This window comes from Pogoniulus pusillus, chromosome 22 (assembly GCF_015220805.1).
Source record: "Pogoniulus pusillus isolate bPogPus1 chromosome 22, bPogPus1.pri, whole genome shotgun sequence".
Lineage (NCBI taxonomy): Eukaryota > Metazoa > Chordata > Aves > Piciformes > Lybiidae > Pogoniulus > Pogoniulus pusillus.
Genome location: NC_087285.1, coordinates 4558795 through 4586626, shown reverse-complemented (window position 1 = coordinate 4586626; position 27832 = coordinate 4558795). Strand labels below are relative to the sequence as shown.

General features: G+C 52.1%; 1 protein-coding gene across 1 annotated transcript; it reads left to right on the top strand.

The window, feature by feature from the left end:
* Window positions 1-623: 623 nt before the first annotated feature.
* Window positions 624-27832, top strand: LOC135185115 (solute carrier family 22 member 4-like). The gene is made up of 10 exons (XM_064161509.1): window positions 624-1285; window positions 8891-8994; window positions 12018-12172; window positions 15307-15478; window positions 16457-16583; window positions 18560-18660; window positions 20410-20624; window positions 21419-21601; window positions 25852-25987; window positions 27729-27832. The coding sequence occupies exons 1-10, from the start codon at window positions 893-895 to the stop codon at window positions 27802-27804; spliced, it is 1662 nt and encodes a 553-aa protein (XP_064017579.1). The 5' UTR covers window positions 624-892; the 3' UTR covers window positions 27805-27832.

Here is a 27832-nt window from a genome sequence, read left to right as displayed (position 1 = left end):
GCATTGTCAAGGCCTGGTACAGGCTGCCCCAGGGCAGTGATGGAGTCCCCGTCCCTGGAAGGGTTTCAAAGCCATGGAAGTGTGGTGCTGAGGGGCATGTTTTGGTGGTGACCTGGCAGTGCTGGGTTGACAGGTGGAGTTGATGACCTTAAAGGCATCTTGCAACCAAAGCGACTCAGTGATTCCCTGCCGACTCTGCCCAGTCCTGCCAGAGCAGCTGCGCGACGGTCTCGATCCATCCAGCAGCCACAATGCAGGGTAACCCTCCCTGGGATTCGGCTGGATGCGGGGATGCGGGGCTCGGGCCAAGGGCTCCCAGGCACTGCCAATCCAAACGGGCACCGATTCCTTCCCGGCAGCAGCTGCGCACACATCCCGCCTCATCCCCCACTCGCGGAGCCGGGAGGCAAGGATGCCGGCATGCTGGGATGCCGGGATGAAGGGATGCCGGCATGCTGGGATGCCAGGATGAAGGGATGCCGGGATGAAGGGATGCCGGGATGAAGGGATGCCGGGATGAAGCGATGCCGGGAAGCCGGGGCGGGGGCAGGATACAGGGATGTGGGATCGGCTTCTCGAACCTGACGACGAACCGGCAGCGACTCGCAATAAAACTCAGCAATGTTTTGGGTGAAGACCCCCAGCCAACCAGAAAAGGTCTCATTTGGGAAGCCGCGGAGCTGCTGCGGCACCGACGCAGCTGTTGAGCGGAGCAGGGAGAGGAGAGGTGGGGAGGGGGCGATGGGACTGGCGGCATCCAACCCCCTTCCCCGCGTCCCTGAACCCAGCCCCTTCTGGATCGCGCCGCCTCCACCCGGGGGGCCGGCCCGGGGCGGAGCCTGCTCCCGGGGCTCTCCGCGGTGCGCGCAAAGAGCCGCGGAAGCTCCGCGCCATGCGTGACTACGATGCGGCCACCGCCTTCCTGGGCGAGTGGGGCCGCTTCCAGCGCCTCGTTTTCTTCCTCCTCAGCGCCAGCATCATCCCCAACGGCTTCAATGGGATGTCGGCAGTGTTCCTGGCCGGGACCCCCGAGCACCGCTGCGCCGTGCCCCCCGGGGCCAACCTGAGCGCCGAGTGGCTCAACGCCAGCATCCCGCTGGAGATGCAGGACGGGCAGGCGGCTCCGAGCCAGTGCCGCCGCTACCGCCTGGCCGCGCTCCGCAACTTCTCGGCGCTGGGGCTGCGGCCCGGCTCCGACGTGGAGCTGAGCTCGCTGGAGCAGGAGCCGTGCCTGGACGGCTGGGAGTACAGCCGCGACGTCTACCACTCCACCATCGTCACCCAGGTGCGGGACGAGCTTAACATCCCCCTGCCCCCATCCATTCCCATCCGTGTCCCCGTCCCCTTCCCTATTCCCATCCCAATCTTCGACCCCATCTCCATGCCTATCCTCATCCTCAACACTAACCCTATCCTCATTCCCATCCCCAGCTCCATGCTTATACCCTTCCACATTCCCATCCCCATTCCTGTCTCCACCTCCATGCCCATCCTCATCCCCAGCACCAACCCTTTCCCCATCTCCATGCTTATCTCCCTCCTCATTCTCATCCCCATTCCTGTCCCCATCTCCATGCCCATCCTCATCCCCAGCACCAACCCTTTCCCCATCTCCATGCTTATCTCCCTCCTCATTCTCATCCCCATTCCTGTCCCCATCTCCATGCCCATCCTCATCCCCAACACCAACACTATCCCCGTTTCCATCGCTGTCTCTGTTCCAAATCCCCATTCCCAAACCCATCCCCATCTCTTCCCAGGCTGGTGCATCCCCCTGGATGTGCTGGAGGTTTTGAAAGGAGTCCATTCTGCATTGGGAGAGGGTGAATAAGTGGCAGCAAACAGCAGGTGAAGCACCTGTGGTAAAGGGTAGGATGCTGCAGGGAGAGGGTGGGATGGGATGTGCTGGGTGAAGCACCACAGAAGCAGATGCCACTGCAAGGTGTATGAGTTGTAGTTTGCACTTAAACTTCAGCTTGTTCTGTTTGGAGGGGGTTTTGGGATGGGGGAGGCAAAGGATGGAGATAGAAGCTCAGTAGTTTTCCTCTGCCTATGAACTGCCCTGAACACAACAATGATAGGAGGGTTAGAAGCCCTCTGCTGTGAGGCCAGGCTAGGAGAAATGGGCTTGTTCAGCCTGGAGAAGAGAGGGCTCCAGGATGACCTTCTGGTGGCCTTTTGGTGCTTTAAAGAGGCTGAGCAGAAAGCTGGGGACAGACTTTTGAGCAGGGCCTGTTGTGACAGGACAAAGGATGATGGTTTGAACTAAAAGAGGAAGATTCAGACTGGAGAGAAGGAAGAAATATTTGACCCTGAGGGTGGTGAGAGCCTGTCCCAGGTTGCCCAGAGATGAGGCCCTGAGCAACCTGCTCTAGTTGCCTTCCAACCTAAAGCATTCTGTGATTCTATGATGGAATCACTTGGCCCCAGTGTCACTTTGGATGGGGACATGTCTGCTAAAGACACCAACAGCCTGGCTGGGTCTGGCAGCAGCGGCACCTTGCTGGCCTCATTGCCCTGTGCTAGCTCTGCCAGCCAGCCACACTGGTGGCTTGGTGGCCATCAGTGCTAGGTTAGGCAAGCTGCTGCGAGGCAGGTGCTGTGGTTGCCCCCCGTGGTTGTGTCGTGCCCAGCTGGCAGTGATGTGCTGGCTGTGGCCAAGCTGTGGGTTTGGTGTTCAGGCCTGTAGGATGGCACCATTTGTACTGGGTGTCTGGTGGGAACATTGATGGGTCATGTAAGAGTTGTTTGGGTTCTGTGGCCATGCCGTGGTGCCACAGCAGGGACACTCTGTCTGTCTGTCTGCCTGCCCCTGCTGGCAGGGAACTCTGGCAAAGGGAAAGGAGACTGCCCTAAAGCTGCAGGGCAGCTGATGCTCTTTGTGCTGTGTTGAGGGGGCTCAGGGAGTAACAGGCTCATCCTCACACAGCCAGAGTTTGGGTTCAGCAGCCAGTGGGCTCCACAGTTGTTTGGTCAAGCAGTGTGCCTGGGTAGCCAAGGAACACCCTGCCCACCCCCAGGGTGCAGGATGTGTCAGGGAGATGGCATGTGGCCCCTGTCTCGTGTCCCTGTGACTCAGCAGCAACATCTGCCACCAAGGAATGTCCCCCCCACAGGCACAGCCAGGAAAGATCCTGACCAAGAAGTGTGTGGCTGTGGGACATGGGGACACTGTCAGGGCCTGTGCCACTGGGACATGAAGATGCTGTCAGGGTCTGTGCCACTGGGACAGGGACTCACAGTCAGGGTCTGTACCCCAGGGACATGGACATGCTGTCAGGATTGGGGACATAGAGGCACAGTCAGAGTTTGTGCCCTGAGGTTATAGGGAGAGAGTCAGAATCTGGGTCACAGAGACGTAGAGGTACAGTCAGGGCTAAGCCACAGTCACAGATTATGCCCCAGGGATATGGGGACTCAGTCAGGGTCTGAGTAACAGGGACATGAGGGCACAGCCAGGATCCGAGACACAGGAATGTGATGGAATGATCAGGGTCTGTGCCCTGGACATCTGAGGCCATGGTCACTGTGCTCCAGAGACATGGGCATACTGTCAGGGGCTGTGCTGGAGCTATGCTGGCATGGGCTGAGCTGCACTGAAGTGTGAGAAGTGGGAGGCAAGCAGGGACCAGGCAGAAAAGGGCAACACTTGGGCAGAGGCCACCAGCCCCCTCTCAGGTACCCAAAGCAAAGCCATCAGCATCCAGGAGGCTGGCATTTGCACGCCTCTTGCCATCCAGCTGGCAGTGATGCTGGCTCACCAGAGATCCCCTCCCCAACACCCAACCAAAGCTGGGGTGCTTGGGAAGCTCCCCGAGCCCCTGGCTGTGGGCAAGCCACAGCGACAGCCTGGCTGCAACCTGGCTGCTCCTGTGATCCTTGGGCTGGCACAGCTGCCCAAGAGATGCCAGCAGCCACAACTGGCCCTGGCAGTGCCATGGGCTTGCTGCTGGAGAGAGACTGATTATCCCAGGGTGGCTGCAGATTCCTAGCCTGGTTTGGAGTTAAATGTTGCTCTGAGGGAGACAGTAAATGGAGCAGAAGGAGGAGAGATGAGGTTTCTACTTTATAAGCAAACAACTCCGTGTTGGCAGATGCCAAACAAGAGCTTTCCGTGCCGGCTTCGGGTGGGATGCAGCAATGGGATTTGCCACGGGGACATTGGACGTGCCAGAGAGGCAGCAGCATGATCAGAGATGCAAACCCAAGTGCCAGGTTCCCATCTGTCAGGCAGATGGAAAAGAAGGATATTTGTTTGGTTTGAAAATTGCCATGGACATTTGGAGAAGAGAAGCTGGAGAGGTCTGGGTTTGGAGGCAGGAAAACAGTGCCCTGATGAAAAGAAGCGATTCAGTTGGACTGGAGATGACTGTTTTTGTACCCAGCAGTTTCTTTCCTCTCTGTGAGGAAAGGCAAGCCCTGACGTGCTGTTGGGAAAGCTCAGTGTGAAAAAGCCAAAGCAACACATCCTCAGTTTGGCAACTCAGCTGCAGAGCAGAACTTGATGGAACAGGATTAAGGGCTGGAGGTTTTGTTGGATTTGTGAGGTTGCATCAAATCCTGTTGTTATTGCTGCCCGAAGGGAGCAGGCTGGGAGATGCCAGCTCAGCTCTTACAGCCCTGCAGGGATCAACCCTGGGAACAACCCTGGGAACAGAGGACATCAGCCTCAGTCAGCTGCTTGGTCTTAAAATGGAGATGATAGACTGAATCATAGGCCTATAAACTTGCTTCAGTTGGGAAAGGACTTTAAGATCAGAGAATGACAGACTGGGTTGGGTTGGAAGGGACCTGAAGGATCATCCAGTTCCAACCCCCCTGCTACAGGCAGGACACTTCCCTCTAGCCCAGATTGCTCAAGGTCCCATCCAGCCTGACCTTGAACACCTCCAGGGAGGGGGCATCCACAGCCTCCCAGCCTGTTCCAGTGTCTCACTGCAAAGAATTTCTTCCTCATCTCCAATCTAAAACCCACCACTGCTAGGGCATGGCACATGCCCCAGGCACCACCAAAAGACCCCTGTGAAGGGCAGAGCAAGTGTTGGAGCTTTGCTGGTGCTGCTCAAGGCTCCCTCATACCACTCCTGGCCTTGGCTTCTTGGTGAAAGCAGAACCCAGGAGCTTTTTGGAGTGGCAGAGCTAAGAAGCTGGATGTGAAGTGCTGTGGTTTGAAGGCATCTGAACTTTTCTGTTCCCTCATGGCTTTTTCCACCAGTGGTGAGCAGCCCTGCCCAGCCTACCCTGTGCTTGGGCTTGGAGATGTCTGTGCTCATTACTGCTGCCCTGAGCAGAGCTGGTGTCATTGCTGGGTGTGGTGCAGTCTGTGAGCACTTGAGTGTCTCCTGAGCTCTTCACCTTCAGATTTACTCTTGGAAACAAGGCCAAGTTCTCCCTGCTTTACAGCCTTGGCCATCCACACACGGCTCTGCTGGTGTTTTCTTCTCTGATGTGGTCCTGCTCTGGCAGGGGTGTTGGACTCGATGATCTCCTTGGGCCCCTTCCAACTCCTAATATCCTGTGATACCTGGCATGGTTAATTAGTGATTTCTGATTAGCTTGGAGCTCCCAGGGCACCTTCAGTGTCCATCCATAGCATTCCCACCAGCACAATTGGCTCTTCCAGTAGCAGGGAGCTATTGGGAAAGGGTTGGAGGGATTGATGGTGATGAAGTGATTTAAGAGTGTTCTTCTCAAGCAGGTCCAAAGCACTTCCCTGAAAGCTTACACAGACTTTGCTCTCCAGAATGCTCAGCCAGGGCCATTACAGAGTTACTTATTTTCTGGTTAATGAGTAATTTGGCCAGCAGAGTTTGGAAGTTGGAGCTGTAGGTAGTTTCACCATGCCTGAGGTGAAGGTTCTGTGCCCAGGCTGGAGGTTCTGTGCCCATGGTGTGCTCAGTGCTGGTTGTGATGGGTGAAGCCTCTGAGGTAAAGGCCACAGAAATTAAACTTCACTTTTTTCCCCCCCCCCAAGTACTACTTGTGAGGAGTCAGCAATGAACACCTTAAAGCTCTGTACATTGAGCACAAGTCAAATCTCACCATGCTTGGTCACCAGGCAGTGCTAGGGCACAAGCTTTCATCAGAGGGCAGACTCTGTGAACCTATAGAGCAGGGGTGTTGAGTATCTGAGGGAGCTGGCATGGTTCAGCCTGGAGATAAGGAGGCTGAGGGGAGACCTCATTGCTCTCCTGAGGTTGCAGTGAGGTGAGGTTTTGTCTCTCCTCCCAAGTAATTAGCAACAGGACAAGGAAATGTCCTCCTGTTGCACCAGGGGAGGTCTAGGTTGGATATTAGGAACAATTTCTTTACAGAAAGACTTGTCAGGCACTGGAACAGGCTGCCCAGGAAGGTAGGTGGTGGAGTTCCCATCTCTGGAGGTGCCCAAAAGCATGGCAGTGGGGAACGTGGTGTAGTGGTTGTGATAGTGTTGGGTTGGTGGTTAGACTTGATAAGCTTAAAGGTCTTTTCTGAGCAAAATGAGATTCTAGGATTCTGTAGATCATCACCCAGGGCCTGCTATTAGATCTGAAGTAGGTGGTATGGTTCTCTCAACAGCTTCAGGGTATGCTTGGAGTTGGATGGATTGGATGTATTTGTGTTTTCTGGTCAGCTACAGCAAGCTCCTGCAAACAGACCCCTCCCCAGCTGCTGTGTGCTCTTTACCACATCCCATAAACTTAGACTTGACCCCATGCTGTCTGTGCAGCGTGCCATGGGAAGAAGCAGAGCAGGCAGCTGGGCAGGAGGCACTTGGCACCAAGGAAGTGCAGGAAGCAGCTCAGTCCCGTGGGCAAGTTACTCTTTAGCTGGTTTATTTTGCAGCCAAAGTGCCTTTGGCACGGTGCTGGCATTTTAAAGACACTGACCCTTCCCCTGGAGAGACTCAAGTCTGAAGGTCCAGGGGCAGGTGCAGTGCTGGCAGCCCCAGAGCTGGAATTACTTTGCTTGGAAGAGATCTTTAAGATCAAGTCCAACTGTTAACCCAGCACTGAACCACATCCCTCAGCACCGCATCTACACAGCTTTGAAAGCCCTCCAGGGGTGGTCTAGTTGACAGGCTAGGGCTGGGTGCTAGCTTGGACTGCATGAGCTTGGAGGTCTCTTCCAACCTGCTTGAGTCTATGATTCTACAGAGACTCCACCACTGTCCTGGGGCAGCCTGGTCCAGGGCTTGACAACCCTTTGGGGGAAGAAATTGTTCCTCTCATCCAACCCCAGCCTCCTTTGGTGCGACTTGAGGCCGTTGGCTCTGGTCAGACAGCACCTGATCTCTTGTAATGCCAGAGACCCCTGCAGCTGAGATGAGAAGCCTGAGCAGCCCAGAGAGAAGGCTTCAGCCCCACCACCCCTCCTGCCTTTTGCCTGAGCCATCTCACTCCCTGAGCCATCTCAGCCCCTCTGAGCAGAGGGGAGCGCTCAGGCAGGAGCTCTGCCTGCTCTCTCTGATAGCATGCCTGATTAGTAAGATTCTGCTCTGCTTTGATCTGTGATCTAATTAGCTTACCTTCCTGGGCCCAATTCTCTGATCTGAGACTTGGCATGTTTGAAACCCATCCCTGAGCCCTCCTGGCATGGCTCAGCTAGGGAGGTCAGTCGGTGGGCTGGGAGCAAGCCGCGGCAGGAACGCGCCAGGCTGTCGCTCTGGGGGACGCAGGCTCGCGGTGCTGGGCTTGTGGTGGGGCTCTTATTTTTAAGCCTCATCTGGAGTTACCAGCAGCTTGAGGTGGAAGTTTCCATGCTGGCTCCTGTCCTAAGCCTCCAGCCCCAGCTGGCTTTGGTGGTGAGGATGGGCAGTGAGTCAGCCCTGCAGGTTGTGGGGAGGGAGAAGAATTTGGAAGCTCGGCAGCAGGGATAAAAAGAGATTTCATTCTGGGAGCCTTCTTGCATAGGATTTGTCAAGGCCAGGAGCTGGAGAAGTGCACTGATTTTTGTGAGCCGTTGGAGAGGGGTCAGAGGAGGGCAGCAAAGATGATCAGGGAGCTGAAGCACTAGCACAGGCTGAAGGAGTTGGGGTTGTTCAGCCTGGAGAAGAGAAGGTTTCAGGGAGACTTTAGAGCAGCCTGCCAGTTCTTGAAGGGGGCTGCAGGAGAGCTGGGGAGGGACTGTTCATAAGGGCCTGTGGTGACAGGACAAGAGGCAATGGTTTGAAACTAAAGCAGGGGAGATTTAGATTGGACATTAGGGTGAAATTCTTCTCCATGAGGGTGGTGAGACAGTGGAATGGCTTAGCCAGAGAAGCTGTGGACAACTTAGCCTGGAAGTGTTTAAGACCAGACTGGATGAGGCTTTGGGCAACCTGTTCTAGCAGGAGGTGTCCCTGTCCTTGGCACAGGGCTGGAACTGGATGGTCTTTAAGGTGCCTTCCAATTCAAGCCATTCTGTGATGCTGAGGTCAAATAAACTGGAAAGAGTTAGCAGCTGGGGGTTGGGGCAGCCCTTCACCCTGCTCCAGCACTCTGCTTTGCTGGTGGGGAGCATCTTGGGCCATGAGGAGCCAGGACCTGGTGGGGTGCTGACAGCTGTGTGATGAGGAGGTGACGCTGGAAACAGGGCCAGGGCAGCCCCTGAGCTGCGCACACCCATCAGGTTTGGCATTGCTGCCTGCTCACCCACTTCAGAGGTCATAGGATCCCCTCAGATGTCTGCCAGAGCTTCAGCCTGATGGGGCTGGTCTGGGGATGAACCTCTTGTCCTTTTTTTTGTGTGCATGAGGCAGAGTATTCCAGCAGTGAACTTGGCTGTGAAACCAGGGCTGGTGCCAGTGGCTGCGGGGGAAAGCTGATCGAAATGGCATGGGAATGTGGTGGCACCAGGCAAGGACTTCTGTGCCTGAAGGAGCTTTGGTGCAGCATTGTGGTTGCATCTCAGCATGGCCCTTTTCTTGCAGTGGAACCTGGTGTGTGAGGACGACTGGAAAGCTCCCCTGACCACCTCACTCTTCTTCGTGGGGGTCCTCATCGGCTCCTTCATCTCGGGGCAGCTCTCAGACAGGTAACACCACAGGTCCTCCTGCTGTTCCAGAGTTTCATTTTTAAGAGCTGTGAGGAAGGGAAATGTCCAATTCCATGAGGTTTTGACCAAAACAAGGTAACTGGTGTGGCTTCTCCAGATCTTCCACCCTCCATCTACCCCAGCGGTAGGATTACTGCCTCTTGGGTGCTTCAGGAGACCAAGAGCTGATCTCCACGGGGAGCTGCTTTGCAGAGTGATGTGGTTGTGAAGTGAAAACCAGTTTCTTCATCTGGCCTTTTTTGGAGTTGAAAGGGTGTTGGGTTTTTGGCTCACATTACCTGACAGTCCATTCACAGAACCGTGGGATCAAAACTTGTCCTTCTAGGGGACAAAGCATAGAAGAGATGGTCTGCTGGAGGGAAAGCCATACCCTAGAGGTGCTCAAAAAGACAACCTGTGAATGCAGGTCTGCCTTGTGCCACTATCTAAAGAGGTGCAAAACATCAAGAAGACATCATAGACAGTGACAATTGTCTCAGCAGTGTTGAAGTTCTGGTCTTACAAGCTTTGATTTCAGAGAATCAGCCAGGTTGGAAAAAGCCCTCTAAGATCAGCAAGTCCAACCATCAACTCAACACCACCATGCCCACTGAACCATGCCCCTAAGTGCCATGGCCACATCTTTCTTGAACCCCTCCAGGGACAGTGACTCCACCACCTCCCTGAGCAGCCTGTTCCAGTGCCTGACCACTCTTGCAGGAAAGAAATTGTTGCTAATCTCCAATCTAAACCCTAAGCCTTGCTTCTTACTTTGGAGAAGAGACCAACACCTCCCTGGCTCCAACCTCCTTTCAGGCAGTTGTAAAGTGCTATGAGGTCTCCCCTCAGGCTTCTCTCCTCCAGGCTGAACACCCTCAGTTCTCTCAGCTGCTCCTCACCAGCCCTGTTCTCCAGATCCTTCACCAGCTTTGTTGCCAGCCCCTTTCAGAACATCCATTCCTTCTGTCAGTCTCTTTCCCTCTTTGAACACCCCTGAGCCTTTTTTGTCCTGTTGCTGAGGCAGGGTCTCAAACACAGCTTAGATTGCTGGCTGTTGGTGAGGGATTAATGAATTCCACCTTCCTCAGAGCTTTTGTTTTTTCAGAGCCTTGATGGGATTCCTAATCCTCAAGCCTCCAGCATTAAATTCCTTGTGATCTGAGCTTAATCCCCTGACTCCTGCCCCCATGCAGAAGTCAGTCAGTGTTACTGTTTGAAAGGGAGATGAGATAATCACTAAAGCCCACTGGTGCCATGTGCCCACTGGGAGCATCATCATAGAATCACAGAATGGTTTGAGTTGGAAGGGACATTAAAGATCATCCAGTTCCAACCTCCCTGCCCTGGACAGAGACATCTGCTGCTAGCCCAAGTTGCTCAAGGCCTCATTCAACCAGCTCTTGAACACCTGCAGGGAGAGAGCATCCACAGCTTCCCTGGGCAACCTGTGCTAGTGTCTTCCCACCCTCACTGGAAGGAATTTCTCCCTAATCTCCAGCCACAGTCTCCCCTTTTCCAGCTCAGTCATTGCCCCTCTGCCTGTCACTACCTACAAACCTTTGTAGGAAATCCCTCCCCAGCCTCCTTGCAGGGCCTCTGCTCCCTTCACCTGGGAAGTCATCTGTGCCCTGATGGCAGTGCGACTGCTCAGCATCCCAAGAGCTCCATCGCCTTCCAGTCTGAGCTGTTTGTTGGGTTATTTTGGAAAGGGTTTGTGAGTGCAGGGTTGTTTCTGAGCCTGTGCCCAAGTGATGCCCCCTGTGCAGAGAGCAGCATGGCCTGGAGCAGCACATGGGTGTGTTAGAGCCCTCCATAAGCTTAGCCATACGTTCCACCAGAAGATGCTTCTAACACAGGTGAGAGGAAGGGTGCAAGGTGTGGCAGCTCAGAGAGGCTGAAACCAGTGGATTAGGTTATCAAACACATTCCAAGTGTGGTGGTGGGGAATATATAGATGCCAGGAGCCATGAGCTGCCAGCTTTGCCAGGAGCTTGTTGTGGCAGATGGTGTCAAAGGCTTTGCTGAAGACCTGGTAGACTACATCCACAGCCTGGCCCACATTCGCCAGGCAGGTAATAGAGTGCTGTGTCCAGTTCTGGGCTCCTCAGTTCAAGAGAGCTGTCAAGGTGCTGGAAGGTGTTTGGAGAAGGGCAGCAAGGCTGGGGAGGGGCCTGGAGCACAGCCCTGTGAGGAGAGGCTGAGGGAGCTGGGGGTGTGCAGCCTGCAGCAGAGGAGGCTCAGGGCAGAGCTCATTGCTGTCTGCAACTACCTGCAGGGAGGCTGTAGCCAGGTGGGGTTGGGCTCTGCTGCCAGGCACCCAGAACAGAACAAGGGGACACAGCCTCAAGTTGTGCCAGGGGAGGTCTAGGCCGGATGTTAGGAGGAAGTTCCTGGCAGAGAGAGTGATTGGCATTGGAATGGGCTGCCCAGGGAGGTGGTGGAGTCGCCGTGCCTGGAGGTGTTGAAGCCAAGGCTGGCTGGGGCACTTAGTGCCATGGTCTGGTTGATTGGCCAGGGCTGGGTGCTAGGTTGGGCTGGGTGAGCTTGGAGGTCTCTTCCCACCTGCTTGATTCTATGATCTCCTCACTCCCAGCTGTATGGCTTGCAGTCTTCATGTGTCTCACTTACATACTGTTCTCCAGTCTCTAATTCCTCTCCAGTAGCTCCCTGAAGCTTCTGAGCTGATTTTTCCTCCTTGGTCTGTTTCCTGGATCTTGGAAAGCTCTCAGAAATTCCTTAAGGTAAACCAAACTTAGAACCACAGAATCATTAGGGTTGGAAAGATCTCCTGCAGCTCCAACCTTCTACCTGACATCTCCATGAGCACCAGACCACGTCCTGAAGTGCCACACCTGCTTGTTTTTAGAACACCTCCAGGGATGGGAACTCCACCACCTCTCTGGGCAGGCTGTGCTAAGCTGCACTGCTCGGGGCTGGCTGCTTGTGCTCGCTCCTGCCCTCTGCCACATCCCTGCTGCACGAATCATTGTTGTGTCAGTAATAATCTGTCTCTTTTGCCAAAGGTTTGGCAGGAAGAACATCCTCTTCTCGACCATGGCTGTGCAGACTGGCTTCAGCTTCCTGCAGATCTTCTCTACCAGCTGGGAGATGTTCACAGTGCTCTTCCTCATAGTGGGGATGGGGCAGATCTCCAACTACGTGGTGGCCTTCATACTGGGTATGACTATGTGTGCATCAGATTAAGTGCTTGCCTACTGTACTGTTATTTCCCTCCCCCCTTTCTGAGTCATCATCAAGGAACCAGCAGTGAATGCTCACAGGTGCAGTTCCTGATTGAGGCCAGTCTGAGTCGTTTGGTCTTGGATACTCCAAGTCTGGACTTTCTATAGACTTAGAGAAAAAGAAGAGAGCAGGAAGGTTCTGAATAAACAGAGTGGTGAGGTGCTGGAACAGGTTGCCCAGAGAGATGCCCCTCTCCCTGGAGGTGTTCAAGGCCAGGTTGGATGGGGCCTTGAGCAACCTGGGCTAGTGGGAGGTGTCCCTGCCTATGGCAGGGGGGCTGGAACTGGATGATCTTTAAGGTCCCTTCCAATCCAACCCATCTGATGAATCCATTTTCCTCCCCTTTGCAGCAAGAGCTGAAGGCAATGGTCAGGGTTTGTTATCAGCAGGTGCAGATCTGAGCTACGTTTGGGTTCCTCCCTGTTTCTGCTGTGCTTCACAGGGAGGGGGCTTGGTGCATGCCTGAGGACAAAACCTCGGGGCAAAGCAGTGTCTCCAGGGACAGTGAACGTGGGCTGGGGTGGAGAAGCTGGGTGAACACCAGAGCCCTTATAAGCCATAACACCAACAGTCTCCATGCTGAGGTTAGCAAGAGTTCTGAAGTTTAGAGGCCAAGGTTTCTTTTCTTTTCTATGAGAAGTGTGGGAAGAAAGAGCTGGTGGCTGTGGGGAGGCTGAACACTTGCAGATGCTGCCTGGAGACCCCATGGAGGAAGGGAGACCCCCCTGGAAGGAGACCCCACAGAATCTCCCACCAGTCACAAGCCTTTCAGGAGTGGTGACTGCATGGGTGGATGAAGGGGATGGCTGGGGGACAGCTGAGGAGGGAGCTGGGATTTCTAAGAGCTGTCTCTGAAGTGTGCACTATTTATAAATAAAGATGTCATTTTGGTGCCACAGTGCCTGCTTGTAGATCAGAACATCAGCTGGTCTAAATTAAAACCCTACTCCCAAGAGTTAATGATGTTCTTTCCTACCCCATGAGGCTTGAAGGGGGGGAAAAATAGACCAGAGGAGAATAATATGGGATCAGTGCTATGGAGGAGATAGGGCATTTTGTCCCTGGGCAGCTGTGAGTCATCCCTGGGAGAGAGGAGGAAGGATGAAGTAGGTCAAGTTGTCAGCAGGGAGATGCCTCCTCATAGCCATCACCATGGCCAACCCCTACTCTGTCCTGGTAGTTAACTCCTGTGTGGAGCTGATGGAGCCAGAGCTGAGGGCCCCTCGCTCCCAGAAGCACATTGAGGGGCTGAAGCATGTCCAAAGAAGGGCAACAAAGCTGGGGAAGGGTCTGGTGAACAGGGCTGGGGAGAAGCAGCTGAAGGAGCTGGGGTTGTTCAGCCTGGAGAAAAGGAGGCTGAGGGAAACCTAATTGCTCTCTACAGCTCCCTAAAAAGAGGCTGGAGCCAGGTAAGGGTTGGTCTCTTCTCCCAAAGAACAAGTGACAGGATGAGGGGGAAAACAGACTCAAGTTGCACCAGAGGAGGTTTAGTTTGGACATGAGGAAGAATTTCTTCACCCAAAAAGGTTGTCCAGGCCTGGCACAAGCTCTCCAGGGCAGTGCTGGAGTCCCCGTCCCTGGAGGGGTTCCAAAGCCATGGAGATGTGCTGAGGAGGGACTGGGGCTGGTGGTGACTTGGCAGTGCTGGGTTAACAAATGGATTTGATGATCTTAAAGGTCTCTTCCAACCAAAACTCTTCTCTGAACATGGGGCAGTGCTGGATGCGGATCAGGATGCTGCCCTGGCACTCAGCATAGGCAAAGCCTGGGGCCCACAGCACCCTGCTGGCCAAAGCCCCCTTGTTGAGAGACAAATCTGGGTCTCCCAAAGCAGTGTGGGGTTTATTGCATTGGACAGCTGCAGTTTGCTGGCACCTTGGCCCTTGTGTTGTCTCCTCTGCCACCCTGTTAGCTGTAGAGCTGCTGCAGCAGCGATGGCTCCCTGGGAGAGGAGAGGCAGGTGACTTGGGCATTCCCCAGCAGCCTTGAGGCTCTCACTGAGGGCAGGTGTCCCCCAGGCTCTGCTCATGTCAAAGCAAACTCAGGAGCTTCCAGGAACCTGCAGATGACAGAGGTGCTGGATAGGAGGTTCCATCTGAACAGGAGGAGAAAATTCTTTGGTGTGCTAGAGTCCTGCAGCAGGCTGCTCAGGGAGGTTGTGGAGTCTCCTTGTGTGGAGAGACTCCAACCCCACCTGGGCATTGTGGTTCTGGGCAAGCTGCTGTGGCTGCCCCTGCTTTAGCAGGGAGGTTGGACTGGATGATCTCCAGAGGTCTCTTCCAACCCCCACCACGCTGGGATTCTGTGATGCAGTGGTTGTAGGATGCTCTCATTGGCTGCTGCCTGGTTGCTGGAGCTGCAGTGTTACTAGAAGGTGGCATCTTCCCTAGTTGTGCCCCACTGTCCCTGACATGTGTGCCACTGTGACATTCCAGCCTTCCACTGTGACATTCCAGCCTCCTGCTCCAAAACAAAGTCAATGAGAAATTTGTTCCCACTTCACCATAAATTCACATCCTTCCATCTCCTGTCTGCTATCCTCAGACCTGCTCTCCTCTGGAAGTGCTCAGCAGGCAACTGCACATGAAGTCCCAGATGGGAGAGCAGGCTGTGTCCAGGGTTAGTGGTGGTGGAGCTGGATGTGTCCAGGGTTAGTGGTGGTGGAGCTGGATGTGTCCTGGGTTAGAGGTGGTGGAGCTGGATGTGTCCTGGGTTAGAGGTGGTGGAGCTGGATGTGTCCTGGGTTAGTGGTGGAGTAGGATAGGTTCCAGGTTAAGTGCAGAAGTAGGCTACGTCCTAGCCAAGCATGTCAAGAAGGCTCCTGAAAGTCTGCTGGCCATTCCCCGTGCTCTTATCTGCCTCTGACAGTGCATTAATCAAAGCAAACCGAAGTCACTCCTTCATCTGAAGGTCTCCAATGGTCCAGCAGCTTCTCTGAACTGGGTGGGCCCATGCCAAGCTGCTCTCTTCTAAGCTTGCTTCGCGCGCTCCGTGTGTAAGTGTGGTAAAGTGTTTAGCCACGAGAAGGAAGAGTTAAAATGCTAACCCAAGCTCCCTTGTTTTAAACAGGCACAGAAATTCTGGGCAAATCAGTTCGTATTCTGTTCTCTACGTTAGGAGTTTGCATATTTTTTGCAATTGGCTACATGTTGCTGCCACTGTTTGCTTACTTCATCAGAGACTGGCGGATGCTGCTGCTGGCGCTCACCGTCCCAGGGCTGTTCTGCATCCCGCTCTGGTGGTGAGTCTCCCCTGGCCTGAGGCCACCCCATCGTATCTCTCCATCTCCCCTCCCAGTCATATCTCTCCATCTCCCCCCCAAGTCATATCTCTCCATCTCCCCCCCCCGTCATATCTCTCCATCTCCCCCCCCAGTCATATCTCTCCATCTCCCTCCCCTAATTGTATCTCTCCATCTCCCCCCCACCATATCTCTCCATCTTCCCCCCCACCTCCCTGTATCTCTCCATCTCTTTCCCACCCATGTATCTCTCCATCTCTCCCCCCTGTCTTCTTCCAATCTCCTCCCCACGTCCCCATCTCTCCCTATCTCCTTTTCATCTCTCCCTTTCCCCATCATCATAGAAGAGGAGGCTGAGAGGAGACCTCATTGCTTTCTAAAACTGCCTGACAGGAGGTTGGAGCCAGGTGGGAGTCAGTCTCTTCTCTAGCATAGGTGATAGAAGGAGAGGGAATGGCCTGAAATTGTGCCGGGGAAGTTTGGGTTGGAGATTAGGAACAATTTCTTTCCTTTGAGAGTGGTCAGACATTGGAAAAAGCTGCCCAGGGAGGTGGTGGAGTCACTGCTCCTGGAGATGCTCACTTGGTGCCATGGTCTAGCCTTGAGCTCTGTGGTAAAGGGTTGGACTTGATGATCTGTGAGGTCCCTTCCAACCCTGATAATACTGTGATACTGTGAAATCTGTGCCCATGGCACTTAGGGACATGGTTTAGTGGCTATGGTGGTGTTGGGTTGATGGTTGGACTCGGTGATCTTAGAAGTCTTTTCCAACCCAAGCAATTCCATGATTCTAAGCACCTAGCCAAGGGCCATCGACTTCAGCACAGGAACAAAGACATCCCATAAACCTGAGTTCTCTAGGTGGGACAAATCCATGAATGACATTGCCCACACATTGCCTGGCTCCTGGAAGCCATGCATATGTTTTGCCTACGTTCTCTGAGAAGCCTGAGCCGTTTATTCTTCACCTCGCTGCAGGATCATTCCTGAATCTCCTCGGTGGTTGATCTCCCAGGGAAGATATGAGGAGGCAGAAGCAATTATCCGAAAGGCTGCAAAAATAAATGGTGTCCCAGTCCCAGCTGTGCTTTTTGACACCACAGAGGTATGTTTCATACGTCCTGGTGGTTCACTTCAGTGGCAGTTTCCCCTCTTTGGCCAAGTTGAGTTGTTGGGAAATGCCAGCAGTGGAATGGTTGCACCAGCAGCTCTTCAGGGGCTGGCGGTGACTGTTGGTGTGAGGTAAGTGTTGGGTTGGAGACTTCAAAATGAGAAGCCAGAGGGGGGTTTTGTTTGGTTTTTACAGTTAAATTCTCTTCCTCAGCAGTGGTTGGTTGTGGTTTACAGAGCAAGGGTGACCCAGATTGCTTCATCCTTTGGGTGCTGAGAAGACCTGAGCAGGACATGTTTGTCCCCATCTCAGCTTGGCACGGTACTTAGTGCCTTGCAGTTTAACCACAGCCCTTCACAGGGGGGCTGGCAGGGGACCCTAAATTAGCACCCACCTGTGTGGGGGGCTGCGTGGAGCCCCAAGCAACTCCTCAGGTTGCAGAAACCAGACAAAGCAACCCAGGTGCTACAAGGGCACTTGCAAGCCGTGCCAGTAGCAAAGGCAGTGAGAACACAAAGCTCTCCTCCAGCTGGGTATTTTCCTGTGTTTCATATTTACTGGTTAAAAGGAGATGGTCCAGCACAGACCCAGCACTTCAGCAAGCTGGGGAGCACCATAACAGCAGCAGGGTGGTTGGTTCTTGTGCTCATCTCCCCCTCTAGTGGCTTTGTCCTCCTGCTGAAGAGCCACAACCATTTTCCTTGTGCAATGAAAGCAGCGCTGCTTCCAGCCTTGCGTCGGCAGTGACTCTTTGCCCCTCTGTCACATCTGACGTTGCTCTGTTGAACTAGAGCCTGTGTTTTGTGCCTCCTGATAATGCAGAGAGCGAAGCACCTTGTGCTCCTTCACAGTATCTGCAGGAGAAAGCTGCTGTGTGGGCAGGATCTATCTCTTGAAAGTCGTGCTTAGGTTTTGGCTGAGCTGCTGAAGATTTCTTTTCCAAGTCTATCTTCTGGTGTGAATTGGAGTGCACATTCCAGCTGTGGGAAGCTCAGCCTACACAAACCATGGAAAAGCACTTTCCTTACTTCACAGACAGAGTTCAGATGTCTTGTACTGGATGTGACTGTTGCAGGCTCCAGCAGATGAGTTTCTTCTGCATCATGACTGCTGTGTATTTTTGAGACCAAGTGCCAGCTCTGCTGTCCTGTCCTGTGTAGGAATCTCGTGTGCCAAGGCATGTCTGCAAAAGCCTGAGGATGAGGTTTTTACCTTGAGCCCTCTGTTGGAAACATTTCTTAAATGCTTATGGAAGAACATTCCTTGGAAACCATCCTCTCATCCTAGGAAAAGCCTGGATAGGCCCAGAGGGATGGTCAGGGTAGTTTGCTCTTTGGGCTTGGGGGAAAGCCTGACCGTGAGCGCTGCCTTTGCCCCAGCGAGGAGAAGGGCACCTGAATGCCACCCAGGAGCTTCCTGCTTCAAGCCTCAAACTGGAGCCTCCATCTCCCACCTCGGGTGGTGGGTGCTCCCATGATGTGCCCTGGCCAGCATTCCAAGCTCTGGCAGCTGTCCCACTTCCCTGGTGGGGTGCCAGCAGGCAGCAAAGCTGAGTGGCATCCTGCATGTATTTCGTCGCCTGTGAAGGTTGAACAGAAGAGAGTTGAGTGGACAGTGCATAGAGAAATGTCTTCGGCCATGAGGTTACTCCAGGAAGTGCTGTTAGATCCTGCAGGAAGCTGTCCCATCAGCTGATGCTCCTCTTTAATTACTCAGCACGGTGCAGAGGTCTCAATGCTTCCTATTTTGTAACCGACCCCACCTCTGGAAGCTCCCAGGAGCACAGCTGGGCGCAGAGACAAGCTCAACCTAAGCACCACCCTCCCTGGTGCAGACGTGGCCCTTGGGCTGACTGGTTCCCCCCCTTGCTAGAGTCCTACCTAACTGCCCAGGCTTGTTGGGTGTGCAGAGGTTGTTTTGCTCTTAGGTGTGTGGGAATTTTTTTGGTTTTGTCTTCCTTTTTCCTTCAGATGCAGGATTGGAAGCCTCAGCAGCAGCAGAAGGCTATCCTTCTGGACCTATTTCGAACCCGAAACATTGCAACTATTACTATTATGTCATTACTTTTGTGGTAAGGAAATGTGTATTGCTAAAGTACCCAGGCAATAGAACACCTTGCTGATGCTGAGGGCATGTGCCCCACCAGGTTTAGCTAAGAAAGCTCAGCCTCGGAGCCCATCTCCACGCAGCCTTTGGGCGGTATGTGGCCCTCAACGTCCCTGCACCTACACTGCAGGAATACCCAAGAGTGTGGAGACAGCAGCCTCAACTCTGATGTAAAGCAGTTAGGGAACTAGGTGTAACAACCTGTGTGCTTTAAATTCTGCTTGCTCATTGCTGTTGTTGTTTGGAAGAAGCTCCCAACCTCTCCTTGAAGAGAGTTGTCTTTGGAGCAGAGGCAGCAGCTCAGTAACGTAACAAGGAGCACAGCCACGGCCAGCAGTTTCGATCTGTTTCTCTGCAGTGCCCACCTCAGTGAGATCCTGGTCCCTGCCTGGGCAGCCACAAGGAATGAGGACCCCAATTATCCCATGTAGACAAAGCAGGACTCTTTTCTGGCTGTATATTCCCCAGCAGAAAGGAAGTGGCTAGCACATTGAGCTCTGGCTTCTGCCATAGCTAGGTGCTCTTGAGGTTTGCAACCCGACCATCCAGCTGTCTGGTGAAGATTAAATAAGATGGAGTGGAACTGCTGAGGGTGGGAGATCCTGTCACTGGAGCTGGCTGCAAGTAGGGACCTAGGTGGCATTGGGAAGCTTCCAAAAGTTATTTCATAGTGCTGTTAATGAGCCCATTGCAGGAAAAGCCTTTGTGAACCACTACCACAAAGGCTCTTGCCACAGAATCATAAAATGATTTGGGCTGGAAGGGACATTAAAGATCATCCAGTTCCAATCCCCCTGCCACGGGCAGAGACACCTTCCACTTAGACCAGCTTCCTCAAGGCCCCATCCAACCTGGCCTTGAATGCCTCCAGGGAGGGGGCATCTACAACCTCCCTGGGCAACCTGTGCCAGTGTCTCACCACCCTCACTGGAAAGAATTTCTTCCTCATCTCCAGTTTCAATCTCCCCTCTTCCAGCTCTGTGCCATCGCCCCTCGTCCTGTCACTACAAGCCCTTGTCAGAAGTCCCTCCCCAGCTTTCTCATAGCCTTGTACTGGAAGGCTGCTCTAAGGTCTCCCTAGAGCCTTCTCTTCTCCAGGCTGAACAGCCTGTGCCCATAGGGGAGGTTCTCCAACCCTCTGATTGACTTCATAGGCTTCTCCGGACTCCTCCAACAGTTCCATGTCCTTGCTGTGCTGGGGGCACCAGAACTGGGTGCAGTGCTCCAGGTGGGGCCTCACAAGAGCAGAGTAGAGGGGCAGAATCACCTCCCTCGTCCTGCTGCTCTCACTGCTCTTGATGCAGCCCAGGACATGGTTGCCATCTGGGCTGCCAGTGCACCATGCCAAGGCGTGGTGAGTTTTTCATCAACCAACACCCCTAAAAGTCCTTCTCCTCAAGACTGCTCTCAAGCCCAGCCTCTGTTTGCACTTGAGATTGCCCCAGCTCAGGTGCACAACCTTGCACTTGGCCATGTTTTACTTGGTGTAGCGTCAGCAAGGAAGGGCAGAGAAATCAGAGGTCTCTTCAAGCCGCTGTGGATGTGGTGACTGGAAGGGCTGACAGAGTTAGAAAGCTGGGGTTGCCACTGAGATGGTTTTGTGAGCCATGATGCCTTTTGTGACATCCTATGTGTGTAACACCATCTGAGGCAACACTGGAGGCGCTCGGGGAGTGGTGTTTCTGGAATAATTTGGCTTTGTTGCTTTCCTCAGGTTCTTCACATCTGTTGGTTATTTTGGCCTGTCCCTCAGCACTCCAAACTGGCATGGTGATGCCTACATCAACTGTTTCCTCTCAGCTGTCATTGAAGTCCCAGCTTATGTGATTGCCTGGCTTCTCCTCCGCTCCTTCCCTCGGCGCTACTCCTTGTCCGGCACCTTCTTCTTAGGGGGAGGTGTGGTCCTCTTCATTCAGCTGGTTCCTGCAGGTACAGGACTTTAATAGTGGGACTCAATGATCTTAGAATTCTTTTCCAACCAAATTGAAGGTTGGAAGGGCAACAAATGGCAACAAAAGTGGTCTAGAGACTAAGTCTTTTGAGGAGCAGCTGAGGAAACGGAGGTTGTTTAGTCTGGAGAAGACAAGGCTGAGGGGAGAGATCTCATTGCTTTCTGCAACACCCTGAAAGGAGATTGGAGTGAGGTGGAGGGTTGGTCTCTTCTCCCTGGTGATGGCAGGAGAAGAAATGGCCTGAATTTGTGCCAGGGGACATTTAGGTTGGAGATTAGGAACGGTTTCTTCCCTGCAAGAGTGCTCAGGCAGTGGAACAAGCTGCCCAGGGAGGTGGTGGAGTCACCATCCCTGGAGGTGTTCAGGAAATTTATGGACCTGGCACTTTGGGACATGGTTCAATGGCCATGGTGTTCTTAGGTTGAAGGTTAGACTCCATGATCTTAGAGGTCGTAGGTTGAAGGTTAGACTCCATGACCTCAGAGATCTTAGGTTGAAGGTTAGACTCCATGATCTTAGAGGTCTTAGGTTGAAGGTTAGACTCCATGATCTTAGAGATCTTAGTTTGAAGGTTAGACTCCATGATCTTAGAGGTCGTAGGTTGAAGGTTAGACTCCATGATCTTAGAGGTCTTTTCCAACCAAAATGATTCTATGGCTCAATGATTCTATGAGCTGCTAGGAAATAAAGCGTGGTATGTATGACCTTTGGGATGTAAAAGCACAGCGTGGTGGTTATTCACCTTGATCCTGTTTTTCTTTTCTCCTCTAGATTTGAGTGTCCTGTCTGTTGGCCTGGTGATGCTTGGGAAGTTTGGCATCACAGCTGCGTTTTCAATGCTTTATGTCTACAACGTGGAGCTGTACCCAACACTGGTGCGGAACATGGCAGTGGGAGCCACCTCCACAGCTTCCAGGCTGGGCAGCATCATCTCTCCTTACTTTGTGTACCTGGGTGAGGCATCTTTTCTTTCCTACCCTGTGCTACACAACCACCCAGAGAAGTTATCAGAGCTTCTGCAGCTGAGCTTTAAGTCCATTCATTTGCTGTCTTCTAAGCCATCATCTTGGCCTGAGTTCCTGGCTGTACACTGTAGAAATGAAGTGGAGCTCCATGGGTTTCACAGACCCTGGCACTTCATTTGCCTTTACTAAGGCCTGGAGCCATTTATACAGCACCAGAGTGGGTCCAAGCTGGTCTAAGATAATGATGTGGAAGTGGAGTGGTTGGGATGATTCCTGTTCACATCTTAGTAACAGATGTTACCCTAAAGATGACAGTCCCATAAGAGTGTGACAAGAAGTCAACTAGCAAGTAAGGACATTTAGCAGTAGCAAATTCACTGCCTTGTTCTCTTCATGGGCAACCCAAGATGGGTATGTCAGGAGCAGAGGAACCAAGTGAGAATCCAAACATCCTCTAATCCTGGCCTGTATCAGCAATGGTGTGGCCAGCAGGAGTAGGGAGGTGATCATGTCCCTGTATTCAGCACTTGTAAGACCACACCTTGAGTACAGAGAGTGAATTGCCACTGGAATGGGCTGCCCAGGGAGGTGGTGGAGGCACCATCCCTGGAGGTGTTCAAGAAAAGACTGGATGAGGCACTTAGTGACATTGTCTATTTGACTGGCTAGGGTTGGGTGATAGGTTGGACTGGATGATCTTGGAGGTCTCTTCCAACCTGGTTGATTCTGTGATTCTGTTCTACTGTGTCCAGTTTTGGTCACCACGGTATAGGAGAGACATTGAGGTGCTGGAGCAGGTGCAAAGAAGGGCAACGAGGCTGGGGAGAGGTCTGGCAAATGTGACCTACAAGGAGCGGCTGAGGGAGCTGGGGGTGTTTGGTCTGGAGAAGAGGAGGCTGAGAGGTGACCTGATTGCCCTCTACAGCTACCTAAAAGGAAATTGTAGAGAGGCTGGAGCTGGTCTCTTCTCCCCAGTTACTAATGATAGGAGAAGAGGAAATGGCCTCAAGTTGCATCAGGGGAGGTTTAGGTTGGATGTTGGGAGGAAGCTCTTTACTGAGCAGGTGGTCAGGCACTGGAACAGGCTGTCCAGGGAGGTGGTGGAGTCTCCATCCCTGGAGGTGTTTAAAAGGAGAGTGGATGTGGCTCTTGAGGCTGTGGTCTAGTGATGAAGGATGCTGGGATGAAGGTTGGACTGGCTGATCCTTGTGGTCCTTTCCAACCATAGTGATTCCTAGTGATTAGATGTGGTGCTGAAGGATTTGGTTTGGTCAAGGACTTGTCAGTGTGAAACTACTGATTGGACTCAATGAGCTTGAAGGGCTTTGCCAATCTAAGAGATTCTGTGAGGCCTGACCTCTCTGAAGCAACCTGTGGGCAATGCGTACATCAAGTAGCACAAGACTGTGTTTGTGACCCTTATGAAGTGATTTTTTTTGGGGGGAGGAGTTATTAAGCCAGGAACCTCAGCTTTCATTTTGCTTTTTCTTACTGCTCTTGCCTTGGTTTGTGGCCTCAGTGGCTTTTTTTTGTTGTTGTTGTTTCTTTCCCTTCCACTTATCACATTCAGAGTGCTGCACAAATATTAACTGATAGTTGTGAAGTACACAACATGATTCTCATGCTGCAGACAGGGAAGGGTGACAAGGATTAGGGGATTAAGGGTGGAAGTATCTGTGTATGTGTGAATACTCTGTCAGCCCTGGGTGCTCATTCTCTTGCTCAAATATGAATTGCTTTATTTCCTTCTGCCATCACTGGATCATCTCAGCTCTCCCCTGCAACTGAAGTTTGCTTTCTGTTGAGACCTTTGATACAAACCGAGCCTGACTCTGGTGCTGGTGTACAGCTAAGGGGTTAATGCTGATTCCCCATGCCAGGAAAGGGGAGAGAACACCACTACTTGTAGCTCACCTTTGCTGTCTCACTTCTACATCCCAGTATGGCTGCAACACACTGCACCAAAAATGCTGGCATTACATTGGTTTAATTTCATCCTTGTACAGTGCAAAGGTAAAGGAAAAGGGACAGCAGGACTGTGATGCTCCTTAGGGACTTCAGTCTCCATTGCAGAGCAGGTAACAGGACAGAAAGATGCAGGCAGGATAAAGTTTTTACTCTTTCGTTGCTCTTTTTGAGTTGGGTTTGGTTTTTTTTTTGGTGGTTTGAGTTTTGTTTGGTTTTGTTCCATAGGCTCAGCCTTTCTAAAACCCTGGTTCCACTCATCAGAATAGTTTCCTTTTGGAGGTTTTTAAGAGAAACTCACCAGCTGCTGCTGGTTATTTGCTACAGCTAAATTAGGACCAGCTCATGAACACAGATCAAATCACAGAGGCTGGCTCTGTGTGCAGTACCCTGAGCTCCTCGCTTTAACCCCAGTTTGTTCCATACATTATGACCCTGCTGCTCTATCACAACTGAAAAATAGAGCTGTCAAGTCCAGTTTGACACTTTCTCTACCTTAAATACTTTGAACTGCCAGCCCATCCCTTTACTGAAAGACCTTTTCATTGCTGTGCTGTTGTGACATGAAGTCCTTGCACCCAGCCCAAACATTTGTGCTCTAGCCTCAGGCTGCTGGCAGGGACCACTGCCTTCCAGTCCAAAATAATACTCTGGGTAGAGCAAGGTCAGAGCCTCTTGTCTGTCACAGGAGGCCTGATCCAGTCTCCCTTTGCAATAAAGACAATATTTAAAGGTTCCCTTCTTCATAGCCCATTAGTCTGAAACCAGCTTGCTCAGCTGCTCTCACTCTCTGCCCTTCTTTTGCACAATCCCAGGCAGCTGATGAATGCTTGGGTGAAGCACTTTTATTCCCTCATACTGAATTATTTGATGGAGCTTTGGTTTCCTGATCACAGAATGGTTTGGGTCACAAGGGACCTTAAAGATTGCCTAGTTCCAACCTCCCTGCCACAGGCAGGGACACCTTCCCCTTAGACCAGCTTCCTCAAGATCTCATCCAACCTGGCCTTGAACACTTCCAGGGAGGGCACATCCACAATCTGCCTGGGCAACCTGTTCCAGTGTCTTACCACCTTCACTGTCGCTATTTTCCTCCTAATATCCAGCCTAAATCTACCCTTTTCCAGCTTCCATGACAGTGCAGACTCCAGCAGTGTTTGCAGCACAGCTGTTACTTAGGATGATGTTTGCTACCCCAGCTGAAAATCATAGAATCAACCAGGTTGGAAGAGACCTCCAAGCTCATCCAGTCCAACCTATCCCCCAGCCCTATCCAGTCAACCAGACCATGGCACTAAGTGCCCCATCCAGGCTTTTCTTGAACACCTCCAGGGACTGTGCCTCCACCACCTCCCTGGGCAGCCCATTCCAATGGGAAATCACTCTCTCTGGGAAGAACTTCCTCCTAACATCCAAAAACCCCTATTAGCTGCTACACAAACATGAGGCATGACACAAAATGGATGGTAGGTGATGACCATCTCAAAACATGCTACAGTTCTCAGATGAAAAAAATGCCTTTGTTTGGTGGCAGGTAACAGACACCATTCAGTTTTGGATCCCCCTTTGGTATTTGTGCATGTTTCAGCATCAAAGGAAGAGTGGCCAGCAGATGGAGAGGGGTGATCCTGCTGCTCTGCTCTGTCCTAGAGAGTCTTGACTTGGAATACTGTGTCCAGCTGTCAGGGCCCCAACACAAGAGAGGTGTGGACCTGCTGGAGTGGGTTCAGAGGAGAGCCACAAAAATGATCAAAGGGCTGAAGCACCTCTCCTATGAGGACAGGCTGAGGCAGCTGGGGTTGTTCAGCCTGGAGAAGAGAAGGCTCCAGGGAAACCTTAGAGCTGCATTTCAGTATCTGAAGGAGACCTACAGGAAGGGCAGGGAGGGACCATTCAGAAGTGCCTATGCTGATAAGACAAGGGGCAATGGTTTAAACTGGAGCAGGGCAGATTTAGGCTGGACATCAGGGGGAAGCTCTTCACAACGAGGGTGGTGAAATACTGGAACAGGTTGCCCAGGGATGTGTTTGAGGCCCTGTTCCTGGAGACATTTAAGATCAGACTTGATGTGGTCGTGGACAGCCTGCTCGAGTTGGAAGTGTCCCTGCTGGCTGCAGGGGAGGTGGACAAGATGACCTCTGAGGGTCTCTTCCACCCCAATCCAATCTGTGAATCTGGAATGATTCCAAATTCCTTCTGTGTTTCAGCACTGCCTGCACTCTAAATTTGATGTGTGGGCTTTAAGCACTGATGTCATGTCCTGTGATCTGCCAGGTGCCTACGACAGATTCCTACCATACATCCTGATGGGAAGCCTGACTGTGCTGATTGGGATCCTCACCCTGTTCCTGCCGGAGAGCTATGGCAACCCCCTGCCTGAGAGCTTTGAGCAGATGCTGAAGGTGAAATGGTAAGGTGGCCTGTGCTCATCCCCTGCCTCCCAAGAATCCAGGACCTCTTGCTACATCCTTTTCACAACCACTAAACGTGTTTCATCAGATCCCTTGCAGAACACCAAAGCTCCCAAAGTGCCCTCTAGATTTTTTTTTTTTGAGGCTATTAATTTGACAGACCTTGGAAGTTTCTCCCAGTCTCTCAACCTGAGAGCTGATGTGCTCAGAAGCAGGCACTTGCAAAGCAAGGTTGACCTTGACATCACCTTGAAGCTGCTGCTTCCTCTCTCCCAAGACTTTCTACCCTTTTATGTCATTCACTCTCCTTAATTCTTCACTTAAATTTTGATGTTAGGAGGAAGTTCTTCCCAGAGAGAATGATTTCCCATTGGAATGGGCTGTCCAGGGAGGTGGTGGAGGCACCATCCCTGGAGGTGTTCAAGAAAAGCCTGGATGAGTCACTTAGTGCCATGGTCTGGTTGACTGGATAGGGCTGGGGGATAGGTGGGACTGGATGAGCTTGGAGGTCTCTTCCAACCTGGTTGATTCTATGTAGTTGGATGGAAGAGTGAAGTATTTGATAATGTTAGTTCCTTAGGAACTACTCCAGATTAAGCACAGGATTTGGATATTCTGACCTCCCTACTTTCAGAGGTGTGCCAGGGCAGCTTCTCTCCTGCTTTAGTTGGTTTAGCTGTAAGCAGTGATAGTTCTTTTGCTATTTAGGGTACCCTGTGCAGACATCTCCACTGAAATCTGTGGATGTAAATTCTAGTGCTGGTGCAGTGGAGACAGTCAATGTTTGAGAGTTACTATCGTGGAAAGAAGACTCTTGGAAGCAGCACAGAGAAACTAAATTAACCAAAGTGGAGCTTCATAGCTACCATCCAGCTTAGTGAGAATTTGTCCTGGAAGAGAATTTGCTGTTATAAGCAACAATCACAGAAACACAGAATGGTTTGTGTTGGAAGGGACCTTCAAAATCATCCAGTTCCAACCCCCTGCAATGGGCAGAGATGCCTTCCACTAGCCCAGATTGCTAAAGGCCTCATCCAACCTGGTTTTGAACACCTCCAGGGAGGAGGCATCTACAACCTCCCTGGGCAACCTGTGCCAGTGTCTCATCACCCTAACTGGAAAGAATTTCTTTCTAATCTCTAGCCTCAGTCTCCCCTCTTCAAGCTTCCATCTATTCCCTCCTGTCCAGTTGAGGAACTGTAGCTAGAAATACTACAGTCAAACACAATTCCATCTTCACCTGCAGCTGTTAGAAAACACTAAAGGGCTTATTTGGGAGCACAGCTTCTTTTCAAACAAAACAAAAGCAAAGCAAGCCAGTGGTTGGATTTTCAAATCCTGCTTCTTAAATGCTCAGCAGAGCTAAATTGAATGAAAATTCAAACATAGAGCTTGGAGTTTTGCTACTCTGCTTTTATGTACAGGTTCCAAGTGTTTGCTGCACTACTACTGCTGTCTGGAAAGGCAGATATTAAGGAGCAAACTCTCTCTGCTGAGGGAGAGTAGAGTTAGACTGGATCTTAGGAAGAAGTTGTTCAGTATGAGGGAGGGAAGATTCTGGAACAGGTGTAGATGCCCCCTCCCTGAAGGTGTTCATGGCCAGGTTGGATAAAGCCTTGAGCAACCAAGTCTAGTCAAGAGGTGTCCCTGCCCATGGCACAGAAGTGGGAGTAGATGATCTCTGAGGTCCCTTCCAACTTGATCCATTCTACAATTCTGAATCTTTTCACTTGCTTTCAGTTTCAGGAATGGGCAGCCAACTACTGGCATTAGGAATTCAAAGGAGAGTCCTAAAACACTGGTAACTCCCTTCTGAAGAAGGGTGCACACTCTGAGGGACCAAA

Excerpts from the sequence above, each read along its gene's own strand:
- LOC135185115 (XM_064161509.1), top strand. The coding sequence starts at position 893 with ATGCGTGACTACGATGCGGCCACCGCCTTCCTGGGCGAGTGGGGCCGC. Across the intron at positions 15,479-16,456 it reads TTCTGCATCCCGCTCTGGTG|GATCATTCCTGAATCTCCTC; the intron begins GTGAGTCTCCCC and ends ACCTCGCTGCAG. Across the intron at positions 25,988-27,728 it reads CAGATGCTGAAGGTGAAATG|TTTCAGGAATGGGCAGCCAA; the intron begins GTAAGGTGGCCT and ends ACTTGCTTTCAG.